General features: G+C 42.1%; 1 protein-coding gene across 3 annotated transcripts in view; it reads left to right on the top strand.

The window, feature by feature from the left end:
- vwa8 (von Willebrand factor A domain containing 8) overlaps positions 1-13,382 on the top strand; it is a 72,398-nt gene that overhangs the window by 16,441 nt on the left and 42,575 nt on the right. For all 3 annotated transcript variants that reach the window (XM_086220222.1, XM_086220223.1, XM_086220224.1), the window contains exons 15-25: positions 773-962; positions 2,139-2,216; positions 2,408-2,523; positions 2,676-2,770; positions 4,214-4,320; positions 6,949-7,020; positions 7,856-7,932; positions 9,961-10,036; positions 10,981-11,116; positions 11,574-11,693; positions 11,778-11,983. In XM_086220222.1, the coding sequence (XP_086076348.1) occupies positions 773-962; positions 2,139-2,216; positions 2,408-2,523; positions 2,676-2,770; positions 4,214-4,320; positions 6,949-7,020; positions 7,856-7,932; positions 9,961-10,036; positions 10,981-11,116; positions 11,574-11,693; positions 11,778-11,983 (1,273 nt within the window). The remainder of the gene's footprint in view (positions 1-772; positions 963-2,138; positions 2,217-2,407; positions 2,524-2,675; positions 2,771-4,213; positions 4,321-6,948; positions 7,021-7,855; positions 7,933-9,960; positions 10,037-10,980; positions 11,117-11,573; positions 11,694-11,777; positions 11,984-13,382) is intronic.

Here is a 13,382-nt window from a genome sequence, read left to right as displayed (position 1 = left end):
TATTTGGGTCTTCAATGTTCCTAAAAACATACAAACTATGAAACGAAACATTTGAATGCGGGCTTGCTTGTTCTGTAATTTTTTTGATTCAATGAGTTGTGTCGGTTTGTTGCCCCCTAATGCATCACAGGGGGCTTCATTGAAATTGTAACTACCCCTGCATCTTTCTGTATGCATTTTCCACTCACAAGGGTGTTTTCATTTCATGCCGCCAACTCCAGTTATGGTAAGGGATGCCATATTGCAAACACACTGTAAGCAGGTGGCCAATCACAACAGAGTGAGATTTTCAGATGGCAGAAAGGAGCCCAAACAGACTGGTCTGACATACAGACCAAAGTGGCCTCTAGAGATGAAACTAGGAACATTTTGAATGTAAATACATGGAGTTGTGAATGCATAGTGCAATGTTGGTGCACTGTTCAACCCAATTTCAAAGGCTCCTAATGTCTCCGTGTATTAAATGCCTTCCCACACACCCATCTCTTGAAGATGATGATGATACTTAGCATGAGCTTCCGCCCACATTAGTGTAAATTTATCCTGCTGCAGTGTGGGTGTCTCTGTGGGGTGATAGTCATGGACTTTTCTGTCGTCTTGAATCAGAGGATTACACGGCCAGCTGTCAAAAGTCATGCTCTTGTCCAAGACATAAATTGGGTGGGACATACACACACACACACACACGCACACATATCTGTAACAAACACAGCATGCACCTGCACCTCCAACTATTTGAACATGAAAAAACTGGTCGTGTGTGTATCTCCAGGTTAATCTTCCCCATCCACCCAGCATTCAGAATACTGGCCCTTGCAGAGCCCCCTGTTGTAGGTGCCAGCACAAGCAGCAACAGTAGCAGAGGTCAGCAGTGGTTGGGCCCCGAGCTGCTCCCTGTGTTCCTCTACCACAATGTAACACCGCTGGCCAAAGCTGAAGAAATGAGCCTCATACAGGGACTGGTGAGACACACGCACACACACACACACACACACACACACACACACACACACACACACACACACAATCAAACACAAAACCTCTTGTTTTTGGTTTTACGTACATTTGTCAAAAATGTAAATTTGGTGCCGTGGTCCAGTAAATACATGGAAATTGAGAAGCTAAAGCAATTCTGTTATTTGGTGTGTATGAAATCACTCAGATCAACACCAGGCATATGAATTGCATCCAATTTTTGATAATTGTGCTTAAACTGATGTATTTAAATGAGATAGGACTACTGCAGTATTCTGTTGAAAGCTACAAGAACCTGAAAAGTTAAAAATATGTGTTGGTCTATGAAAAATTTGTTTGTCCTTTTTGTTTTATAATTTTAGTTTTCTGGTTTGCGTCCAAGCTTTTGCTAGACATGAAAACTTCTAAATATTGAACAGGAGCATCTTTTTTGCTGTGCGATTGATTGATGGAGTTGAGAGAAGTGCGATAGCATTTGGCTGGAACTTAAAAAAAAGAAAAAAGATATTTATATGCTGTACTTGTTTCAGCTTGGACTCAGTGGAAAACAAATGTAACTAGCAAACTAGATTTAGCCCAGAACGTGTTGGGTTTTTATTGGAGTTCATCCAGCCAAAGTGTGACTTGACTGTGATATCAAAGGAACCTTCCAATTTTTTGGAAAATACGCTTATTGTCCATCAATTTTAGTGGCAGACAAACCAATAGATTACCTTCTCTACTCTCTGTTGGTATTACAGAGCCCAAGACCTCCACTATACAATTCACTGCTAGTTAGCTTACCTGCAATGAATGCTAATGAGGTTATGATATGATGTTAAATATGATTACTGCTGCCTTTGTGTCTTTTTAGGGTTATTCCAGTTATAGATACTGTGACACACTGTGGTTAACATGGAAAAAGAATCTTGACAAAATGGTTTTGTGAGTTAGTGTGGGATTCCCAACCCCTCAAAACAGAGTCAGAAAACATAGTGTCAGTTTGTTAGTGTGTCAGGCTGGAAGCTGATTGCCGTTCAGGTTTGAACCTCCATGAGAGCTGATCAGCTATTTTAACTTGATGTTTTGTGTGTGTCACTGCTGGAAAAGAAAAAAATGTTGCTCAGGATTCCTGTAGCTCCTAATTCAGCCATCACCCATTTTAATTTTCTCTCACTTTCTAGTGTCCTAATGTTCCAAAGGAAGCAGCGGAGCAACTTTTGCACCTCACACACAGCCTGCGCCAAACAAATGACCCCACAGTAAGTGTGTGTGTGTGTGTGTGTGTGTGTGTGTGTGTGTGTGTGTGTGTGTGTGTGTGAGATAGAAGGGAGTGTGTATGTGCCCAAACCAGTTTATTCACGTGTTGTTGTGATCTGTGTAATTCATTTGCGTTTTGTGTGTGTGTGTGTGTGTGTGTGTGTGTGTGTGTGGTGTGTGTGTGTGTCTCCAGGCACAGTCCCTGGCCTCCTCTCTCTCCACCAGACAGCTGTTAAGGATCTGTCGCCATCTCGCTCAGTACCCTGAGGAGAGCATTGCTCATGCTGTCAATAAAGCCTGTCTTTCAAGGTAGATGTGTTCAAATTACATTGCATTTTTCTGTTTAAGAATTTTGTTAATACTCATCAGAATGTTATACAACTATATAGATTAATACTATATTATTGTGTGTGTGTGTGTGTGTGTGTGTGTGTGTGTGTGTGTGTGTGTGTGTGTTATAGGTTCCTTCCCAGCTTGGCCCGTGCTATGCTCCAGAAAAACATCATAAACTGCTCCATACAAGACACAGCAGACTCTGCTGAACACAGTCGTGACTGTGCGTAGAAAAGATTTATTCAGCTACACAACTTTGCACTTCCCTGAGTAAATATGTAGTTGTGCTGCCATTTGAGTTTTTAACCAGCGTAGGCTGAGATTCCGATGGTCGACCACCCATTGATCAGTTTCACTTCCAGTTAAATTAAATGATAAATAGAAATACTGTCATTTGCCCATCCAACAAGTAGCTTTAGAGGAAAATGTCTGATAACAGCCGACGTTAAAGCAACAACACTTGTGTACGCTTGAAACATACAGGAATATTCATGTATGATTTATCTCTAATTATTGTAATCAACAAACCACTTTTTCATCACTGCAGGTATAGAAAGATTTTTATCCACATTTCCAGAGTTGCTCTGCACCTCAACAAAATAAAGACACTTTATCTTGACAGCCCAAAACAAAAAGAGGAAATTAATTGTGTGAAGGAAACTGCTCAAAGTCAGTATCTTTATATGACATCAGCTTATCATCAAAAAGGTATGTAAGTAAATAAATCCATACATCATATTCAATAATAAAACCAGTCTTCCCTCAGAATACCACCATATTTTATCCTTCACTAATTGAAACTTCTTAACTGGTCCATTAGAATCTGACCACTCCTTTATTGTCACCCCAGGAGTTTTTCTGCTCCACTGTGTGAGCTCTGTTACACATAAAACTGTCTTCTTGAGGCTGTGAACAAAGGCAGCTTAGATAAATGAAGTTATTACTCCAAGTGCTCTCAGAGAGTGCATACCGCATCAAAAAAGAGGCTACGTGGATGTGGAATATGAACACAGTATTGTCAAAATATGTTCATGCATTTTGTTCTCAAATGGCAAAATACAGCAGGACTTCTCGATGCAGGTCCAGAATATGATCAAGATGAGTTCCGCAGTGGAAAAAAATCTTTCAACCATTTCAGTGGGGTTCATTACTGTTAATTGCAGGATCTACAATTCCATCCAGATTGGCTCCAAATGTGTATCTCTTGTTCCACATATGTCACAATCTGTCAGATTGTTTTTGAGGTTTTCAGACTTTATTTTTCAGATTTTTCGAAAAAGTAATTTGAGCATGAATTGACTTGACAGTTGTCAGAGACTCTCTAATCTGAATAAGTCATTAGAATTACCAGTCAAATGGATCTTGATAGGTAAGAATACATAGTTATTTACTCAACCTTCTTTTCACTTGAATAAGTGATATTTCTCTAGAAACTGCTTCAAACACAATTTTGATTGCACAAAGCCAAAATGCACATGAATCATATTGAATGTGTAAGAATGTAAAAAAAAAAACAAAGATAAAGTTTTTTGAAACATTAATTGTGGCAGTTTATATTTCAGGAAAGCATTCTGCAGTCGTTCCTTGTTCTTATTCTAACCACACACACACACACACACACACACACACACACACACCAGTGACAGCCTCTCCTTTGTGTCTCTAGGTCTGGTCAAAGATGGAGTTTTGACTATTGGCAATGTATCTGCTCCCACCTATAACCCGAATGAGAAAATGAAGGTTCCAGATGTGCTCTTCTATGATAATCCCCAGGTAATTACACACTGATTTATAGCCAAGGATAGTAAGAGAGAGAGATATACCATTATTAGTGATTATGATTAATATTGGCATTGGGGTATGACTCATGATTCATAAAAAATTGCAACTGAGTCCAAGTTGCCATTTTGAGAATTTTTGATGAAATTTCCAGTCGTATGCTGCTTGAAAACCTTTCAGAAATCTTGTTGTGATTGTAAAGAGAGTTGTCAAGAAGTTCATTCCAGGACAGAACCCACATTTTAAAAGCAAGCAGGCAAAAAGCCAGATTGGAAACAATTTGTTTGCCAGTGAAAGGGCAACTGATCCTTCCTTTTCAGCATCATCGCTATTCGCGGTAGCACTCTGTGCTTGTTTCGTTTCATGACATTATTTCATTATGAAAGCTTTAGCTTTCAGTTCTGGTATTAGGTGACATCTCCCAAGATCACGAACTCTGTTGTTCCTTCTAGGCTCTCTGCTAGATCCTTATCACTGTGTTCTGACAGTGTGGTCTGCCTCTAGTAAACTCTTAACTTACTTCTGATTGCTGTTCTCAGAGTTAGTGGAGGTTATACTAACAGTGCAGCTAGCGGAGAAAATATGGTTGTTCCTCGCCAAGCAGGCTGCTCAAGTTCTGGTCCAAGCATGCATAATCTCCTGCCTAGACTATTGCTAGGCAATTGTAGCTAGGCTGCCCACCTCGACCATCAGATCTTTTATAGCACAACAATGAACACACGTTTCTCCTTTCTTCCGGTCACTTCAACTGGCTTCCTGTGTCTGCACAAATAAAATTCAAGGCACTGCTATTCACCTACAAGGCCCCTTCCAATCCTCTACCCGATCTCTTTGCCCCCCATATCGCTACAGGCCCTCAACAGTCACCCATTCAGGTTGCAACTTTTCTTACCCTGGCACCACAGTGCAGGCTCCCTGCTGGTCTCTGTCCAGTTTCAAACTACATCTTGTGTCTTCTTAAACATGTTCTTTCTTTAAAAAACAAAAAACCTCCGTCAACACTGCGACTCATGTCTTACTGAAGTCTTCAATGACGAAGAACAAAATGTGCTATTGTGAGTTGCTTTGGACAAAAGCATCTGCTAAGTGACATCATTCAGGGGCGCTCTCACATTGTGGTGCACGGGTTTGTCTCTCTGACTTATCTTTGCTCTTTCTGCCTCTTCTTTTGCCCCCTCAAGGACAGGGTCTGGATTTCATTGACTACCCCTTCATTGCCTTCATCAGAAAATTGTCATTCCCATAATGTAGCCTAACAAGCACACATGCACCCCCTCTCCTGCTTTTGGGAATAAGCTGGACAAGAAGATGGATACCATTTACTCCTCTGTGCTTGTATTACCGAACTGGGACCCACAGAGAACAGCTGGCTGCTAGTTAGCTTAGCTCAACAAATGGTAGTGGATACAAAGTGTTAACCTACATTAGAAATCACCAAACACACTTTGCTCCTAAACAGTGTTCACTTAAATTTAATATCACTTCGTTTGTGCATACAATTGGACCAGCAATTAAAAAAAACAATTTGAAAATGCAAGATATTTAAATTTTAGACTGAGACACATAGCCAGAGCTAATTTTCCTGATGTAACACCTCAAAACTAAACATCACATAGTCAACATAACAAAGTTTGTTGACTACAAATGCTGTTAATCATGGTTGATTTTCTAAGTGATGACAGGAAGGATTTTATCTGAATAAACCAAGATCCTGATCTGGATTTATCTGAACCAGAATGAACAGAAGAGGAATTGCAGGCTCTGAAAACTGAAGGAACGCTAACCTCTCCATCTACTACCATTCATTGTGCTAAGCAAACTAGCGGTAACCTGTTTCTGTGGGTCTCCCCACCGAATGCACACACAGAGGAGAGAAGGTTCTCTGTCTTGTCTGGCTCTTGGGGATGACAGCAAATAAGCACATTTCCCAAAAAGTTGGTGTGTTCCTTTAACTGTAGTGACAAATATTTGTAGATTTGCAATATGGATTTGTAGCTGCCTCAGTTAGTATGGAAGCAGTGGAGATGTTGTCTGATATAATAAGTAACACAAACATCACAGCCAATGTGCATAATGTAGCTGTTAGAAGGAGAAAAAAAAATGATGTTTGAGATGAATGTTTTTGTGAAAACTTTTGCACCAAACCTAGAACTTTTTTCAGAGTACTACACATACAAATATTTGTTAACTTTGGAGTCAGGGATGCCCTCATGGCTCTGATCCCCATGACCACAACATGCCTTGAGGAGGAAGCAGCTCAGTAAAAGACACTGACATCCTCCAGTAATACTGTGACCCAGATTCATCTCTTTACCACCCTCTTTTTCTCTGCACTATTTTCTCTGGCGGCTTGTTTTGGAGTTGGGAAGAAAAGTGGGTGACAGAGGATGAGCGAGAGAGAGGGAGGAGGATGCCCTACTTTTGAATAACCTGTTTTCTGTCTTTTGGAGTTGAAACACAGTTGTCAAATTCATGAGGAGCAGAGAGGAGAAGACAAACACAATAATCAGCTGAAATCTGAGAAGAGAAGAAAAGAGAGGCTCCTGTGACTTTTTTGTAGATGTTGTACATGTCCCATTTAAGTCCATACTAATAACATTTAATTTTCAATGTCGTCTGCAGCATATGAAGGTGATGGAGGACATGTTGAAAGACTTTCTATTAGGGGAGCACCTTCTCTTGGTGGGAAACCAGGTGAGTGTCCCTGCAGTTCAAAGCTGGAATCTGATGGGCTTCCATTGATAGAGCAGTGGTTCCCAACCTGGGGTCTGGGTACTTCTTAGTGTATAACTGATATCAATATTTGAAAAGAAACATTTGTAATGTAGTTTTTATGGTGTGTGTTTTTGCTCCAATCCACCACTCCACTACCATAGAGAACCAGTCATCAGAACAATAATCTGTCTTGAGCCAATTCAGATTTCCCATAAAATATTAAACTGGGGTTTTGGCTGTAAAGTGGGGCCACACATATCAGCTGCTTGAGCACAGAGAGAGGAATTATGAAACTCTCTTAACCCTGATATGACCTTCCAGCCCTCCTGCTCACTGTGAACATGGAGCACTTCCTCAGGGACACACTGTGCCACTGGTTGGCTCCCAATGGGGAGGGTTAAAAGGGGGAGGGAGAGATGTGGACACTTTTGAGGAGGTGGTGTGTGTGTTTCTACCATAATGTTTATGTGTGTGTCACTATAATGTTTGTGCATGCGCTAGTGAAGCTGAGACATTAGGAGCTGTCAGGTTCGCTGGTCGTCTGAGAGACTGGCCGAGCGACTCAGAAGTCATCCAGGAGTGCCGGGCATTATGGGAAACCAGTGGGAGTCCAAGAGAAGCGAAGAGCCCCCGTCAGAACATATAAGCATCAAAGCTAGGGGACACTCTGCTCTCCTGTTCAGTGTTGCCTCTGTACAGATAGAATAAACACCTCTTTAACTCCATTAACAGCTTATGTCACTGAAGCACAGTTAATATATTAGGATGGATTTCAATTAAACTGATGGTGTTTTTTTGTTGTATTTTTCAACAGGGTGTGGGCAAGAATAAAATAGTAGACCGGTTCCTGCACCTTCTGAACCGGCCCAGAGAATATCTGCAACTGCACAGGTGAGGGGAGACCAAGTGTCAGGATTGTACATTCAAATGCTACTTTCTGCTGCAGGGTTGCATGACTACAGGTGGTTCTTAGTTGATTTTTATGTGAGGGAATCTAGCTGACTGCAACTAATGGACGATTAACCAAAAAGCCCAGTTTTTGCTGCTCGATCCTGGCTTCCATCAACATATGCTCGCCTAGCATGAATTTCCCATTCTGGATAATTTTCCTCATTAAATGACACAGTGATAGTTTTATCAAACAGCTATAGGGTATCCAGTTAATATATTTTTGTGCAGGATTAGTCCTATGTTTGCTGTTAAACTCATCGTTTTAAAAATAGTAAGTCCAGTTTGTCACAGGAATGATTTCTGAAAGCGTTCCAATATCCAATACAGGTTTTTTCCATATCACCAAGCCCCAGTCACCGGCAACTCAGCTAGCTCTTTGATTTTTAGAGGAACCTCATGAGGATTGGTGTGTTGCCAAATTCTGTATTTCAGACCCTGACCGCTCATTTGACTGGATTAGACAGAGGCTTACATACCCACACAATTTCATATTATTTTGATATTCCCTTTTGTTTTACTCTATATTGGCCAGCCCAGCAATAATTAATCATAATTTTGAGTCTGTCCATTTATATGTCATTATCTTTTCGATCATCTTTTGTTTGGTTCAAGTGAAGAAGGGCTGTGCGAGTAATAACATAATCTTACTCATCAAGGTTGAAGTTTTTTAAGAAACATCAGTTTTACTGGTACTTACAGTGGATTTATACAACATTCAGATCACAGCACTAGTCCTGTCATTCTTCCTTTTTAGGAGCAAAAATAATTTTGGTTTGAGCGTCTTAATTTCTCTCAGGCAAGTTGGATCCCAATTTTTATGTTTATCTTTGAGATAAGCTACATTTGTTTGTGTCCTGAGGTTTAAAATGTAATAGAGCTGCCACAGTGGAACAGAAAAACACTTGCTTTGAGCTTGTACCTGAGTGGTCTGATTGACCAGGTTTTAGCTGGTGAATGATAAAAGATGGGGTGACTTACATATGATGCATGCTTTGTTTATTTATAGCATTCAGCCCTAGTTGCCTCTCTATGTAAGGGTGCCAAAATGTATTTTAGTCCTCAGTAAATTAGGCCATCCCTCGGCAGAAGAAGGGCATGTCAAGGCTGTACAAAAGAGGAAGCATTTGAAGAAGTCCTTGTTCATGGATTCTATATATTCACCCATGGTCACACACCTCAGAAGAATTAGGTCAGAGTTACTGAAGCGCAGATCAATGTGTTCCTGTGAATCAGCTGTGCAGTTGAGTGAAGCTTGGATCAATCAGAGGCAGAGAGGCCTCATATCGATGCTGGCACTCTTGAGAAGACAGTGTTTGGCATGCCAGTGTCTGGATGGGATATTGGCAGCAGAGAGCAGTGGTGACTTGGTAGGAAGTGGGGGAGAGGCTTATGAGGTTGAATCATATTCAATAGCAGATCGACATTTGCAGTTTACATTCAGTCATCAACAGCGTGTGCTGGCTGTGCTGACGCTTGTTTTTGTGAACATAGTTTTGTCAAAGTCTTGTGAAAGTCGAGCACGGGCACGGAGCATGAATGTGGCCTGGTTAGCAGCGGCTAATATTAGATGGAGGCAGAGACAGGGAGATCTGTGCATGTGGCTTTTGGGAGCCCGTGACTGGAAGCCTACAGAGATGTGGCTCAAAAAAGTAAGAGGGTTGCAGCGCTCCAGCAAGAAAAGTAGGACAGCTCCTGGGTCAGTCAGAAGAACATGGTGGTGAGAGGACCCATGGTGGCTGGCCTGTTGGTGTCATATGGAAGGGATAATACCCAACAAAGTGTCCATTATCAGGGAATGAATGGATGACGGGGGCTATAGTACATGTCTGCAGAGTCAAAGTACCAGCAGATTCAGCTTTAGGACCAGAAGTCTTGGACCATTGTTTTTCGTGCCACCATCAAAATGTGAATAAACCTTGTAGTGGCAGTCACCTGATTGTAATTGAAAACTCTGTTTTCTTTCCCCAGGGACACAACTGTCCAGACCCTGACCCTTCAGCCTTCAGTGCGAGATGGCATCATCCTGTATGAGGACTCGCCTCTGGTCAGTCAGTAACACACTTCCATTCTTCATATAAATGTAATTAGATCTTCAGAACTGCTGGTCAGTGTTTCACGCTGGTCATACCTGTCACCACTCATGATCCTCGGGGGTACTCAGATGCCGCTGTGGCCTTTTGATCACCAGTGACTAATGCTGCATTTACATCATGGCTGAATACATTTCTGATGCAAGTACCCGTTGAGTCACTTATTTTTTTGCAAGTTGACTCGCTGAGATCTATGTGAATGAATGACAACAGCTTCAAAAATGCATCTTAGCAACCCACGCTGCAACAATAGCTCCCCACCACAAGCTTCCCTATTAGTGCTCACATGTTAACTTTGAAAAGGTTGAGGTGTCTAGTGTATGACAGCAGTCCTTAAACAGTCCATTGATCAAAGTGAACTATTCATTTTGGAGCCTATTGGAGCCTGATAACAGTCACAACTAATACACTGTGAGCTGCGTATATGCTTCATTCTCTTGGTGTTCCGTAGTGTTTTGTACACATGTTTTTGGAAGTTAAATGTTTTGAGAGGATTTTAAAGTTTATTTTGACGTCAGTAACTGTGCACCATGAAGTCATCACCAGACTTTTTATGCTGACGTTTTGTTCGATGTATATTCTATGCAAAATTAGCTAAAAAGCACAGAAATTAAAGTGTAAAACAAAAATAAAATCATAAATTTGGTCCAGTGTGGCCAAAAAACAAGCTACTACAATATGCCTTTTTGTTGCTGGCATAGTAAACTTGTTTTTAGCCCACATCGAAGTGTTTGTAGATTACTGATCATACGGCTGTTTAAAGAAGATGAAGATTATACCGGATTAGAAATAGACACTTTTGGCAGTTTTTGTTGTTAATAGTGGTTGGACGCAATGGTGTGCCATTAGCTTCAAGTCAAATTATACCTGTCTGGCTCTTTCTGGCTGTGGTGCACAGGTGAAAGCAGTGAAGATGGGACATATATTGGTGATCGACGAGGCCGACAAAGCACCCACCAACGTCACCTGCATCCTCAAAACCCTCGTGGAGAGTGGGGAGATGATTCTAGCAGACGGACGCAGAATAATCTCAGGTACTAACACACACGTATAGAGGTACATGAGAGGTTTACTGCCATGACAGTCGACATGTAGCAGATGCAGTGTGTCGACAGAAGCAGGAACATTAAATTAAAGTGCCGAGGACTGGATTTCCTAAAAGACCAACACGTGTAAGACATCAGATTCAGGCCAGTGAAGGAGGCTTACGGATAAAAGCCTTTATGGACAGGTACCAGTAGATTCTGGGCTGTGCTGTGCTGTAAATGTGTTTCCATGTAGTCCAATGTAATTACACCACTTTTTGGCAGGTCCTTTATTCCTGAGAGAGGGAAAATCAACTCAACATAGAGACTTCATAACCACAAACAGCACAGCTTTGATGTTATTTGGACGAGACAATATAAAAAGAAGGAAAAGTCGGACCCAGGAAATATACATGCTTGCTGTGATGGGTTTTTCATTTGCTTACTTTAACTGTTCCATCCAAAGATCCACTTGAAGCCAAGGGGAGGCCCAACACCATTGTCATGCACCCAGACTTCAGAATGCTTGTGCTGGCTAACCGACCCGGCTTTCCCTTCCTGGGCAATGACTTCTTTGGGGCCCTAGGTACACACATCCCCACATATAACAGAGGACCAGTACTATAGCTCTCTTATAATAAGGGCTGATTAGATATTATTGTCAGAACAGGTGACATATTCAGCTGCCATGCTGTGGACAATCCAAAGCCCCAGGCGGAGCTGGCTATGCTCAAGCAGTACGGCCCAGATGTCCCTGATGCTACTCTTCAGAAGCTGGTGGCAGCCTTCGGAGAGCTTCGATCCATGGCTGATCAGGGCACAATCACCTACCCGTATTCAACCCGAGAGGTGGTCAACATCGTGAAACACCTCCAGGTATGAAGACGTACAATCTTTTTTTAAATTTTCATGAGGGTTTTGTCACATAGTGTTTCTTATTCATAATTCATCAAGGTTCTTGGCCTGCACTGCCGGAAGTGTCACTCATCTAAGAGGGTATCCTCTCAACACAGCTACTGCTGACTGAAAGGGAAAGTGTAGCAAAGACATCTGTGTAGGTTCTCATTCATCCAGGTCATCGTAGATCGAAGCGAAGTAAAATCTGGTCAACTGGACGTAAGTTTATCTTGAAGACGTTTCACCTCTCATCCGAGAGGCTTCTTCAGTTCTAGTGAAGAGTGTGGAAGCTCCAGCTTATAAAACTATGTGGGAGTGGTCAGTGCTATTGTGGTGGAAACGACCCTCCCGAGACTCACCTGGCCTCACCAAACGACAGTCGTTGTGCGGTGTCAGGGAGTTTCAGGGGTGGTCGTTAGGGAGTTTCACCGACCACTCAGATGCTAATGGGCTGTGCTGGCATCAGCCGTTCCACATGGGTCTTTCAGCTGAACTCTTTGGGGAAGCTTTGAAAGGACTCGGTTGTAAATAGGTGAAAGGAAATGTCGCAGTCCACCTTCTCTGTTCAAAGATGGTTTCTCTATCCTGACGTGGATGGCTTCTTTAACTCCTCTTTCAAACCATCTGTCCTCTCTGTCGAGGATTTGGACATGGTCGTCCTGGAAAGAGTGGCTTTCTTCCTTGAGGTGGAGGAAAACCGCTGAGTCCTGTCCTCCAGAGTTGGCTCTTCTATGTTGGGCCATGCGCTTGTTGAGGGGCTGTTTGGTTTCCCCTATGTAGAGATCCGTGCAGGCCTCACTGCATCTGACAGCGTATACCAGATTGCTTTTCTGGCTGTGAGGGGTGGGATCTTTGGGGTGAACCAGTCTTTGTCTCAGAGTGTTGTCTGGTTTAAAATGTAGCAAAGACAGTGAGGCATGACAGAACAGGAAGAAAAAAAGCATGTTTTTCCTTCGTTTCACTTTTTCTGTACACCCCAATCTCGCTCACACACACACACACACACACACACACACACACACACACACTCACTCACATGCCTATTTTCTGCATTTACTGCCATGTCCTCCTGTCTCCTTGTGCTCTTGGGTCTACAGTTATTAATGTCCACATTATTTAGACCAGAGAGAAGACCCTTAGAGAGGAGGTGAAGTGGGATTTGCTCTACAGTGGATCAATAATTCAGTTCTCAGGGAAGAGCCCTTTTTAAATTTCCCCACTGGCCACCTCGTCCTGTCATTAATCACCAGCAGGCGTGTGACAGACAGAGAATCATTTAGTGGATGTCTAATTTGCTTGTATCAGGGTTGTAGGTTCTAATTGTCATTTCACATTTACATAACACATATGGCAGATCAATAGAGGCTGGTGCTCTTTC

Source organism: Aulostomus chinensis, chromosome 12, assembly GCF_037954235.1.
Source record: "Aulostomus chinensis isolate RoL2024-O1b breed Wild chromosome 12, RoL_Achi_v1.0, whole genome shotgun sequence".
Lineage (NCBI taxonomy): Eukaryota > Metazoa > Chordata > Actinopteri > Syngnathiformes > Aulostomidae > Aulostomus > Aulostomus chinensis.
The sequence above is the reverse complement of the archived record's forward strand: the minus strand, read 5'-3'. Positions and strand labels throughout refer to the sequence as shown.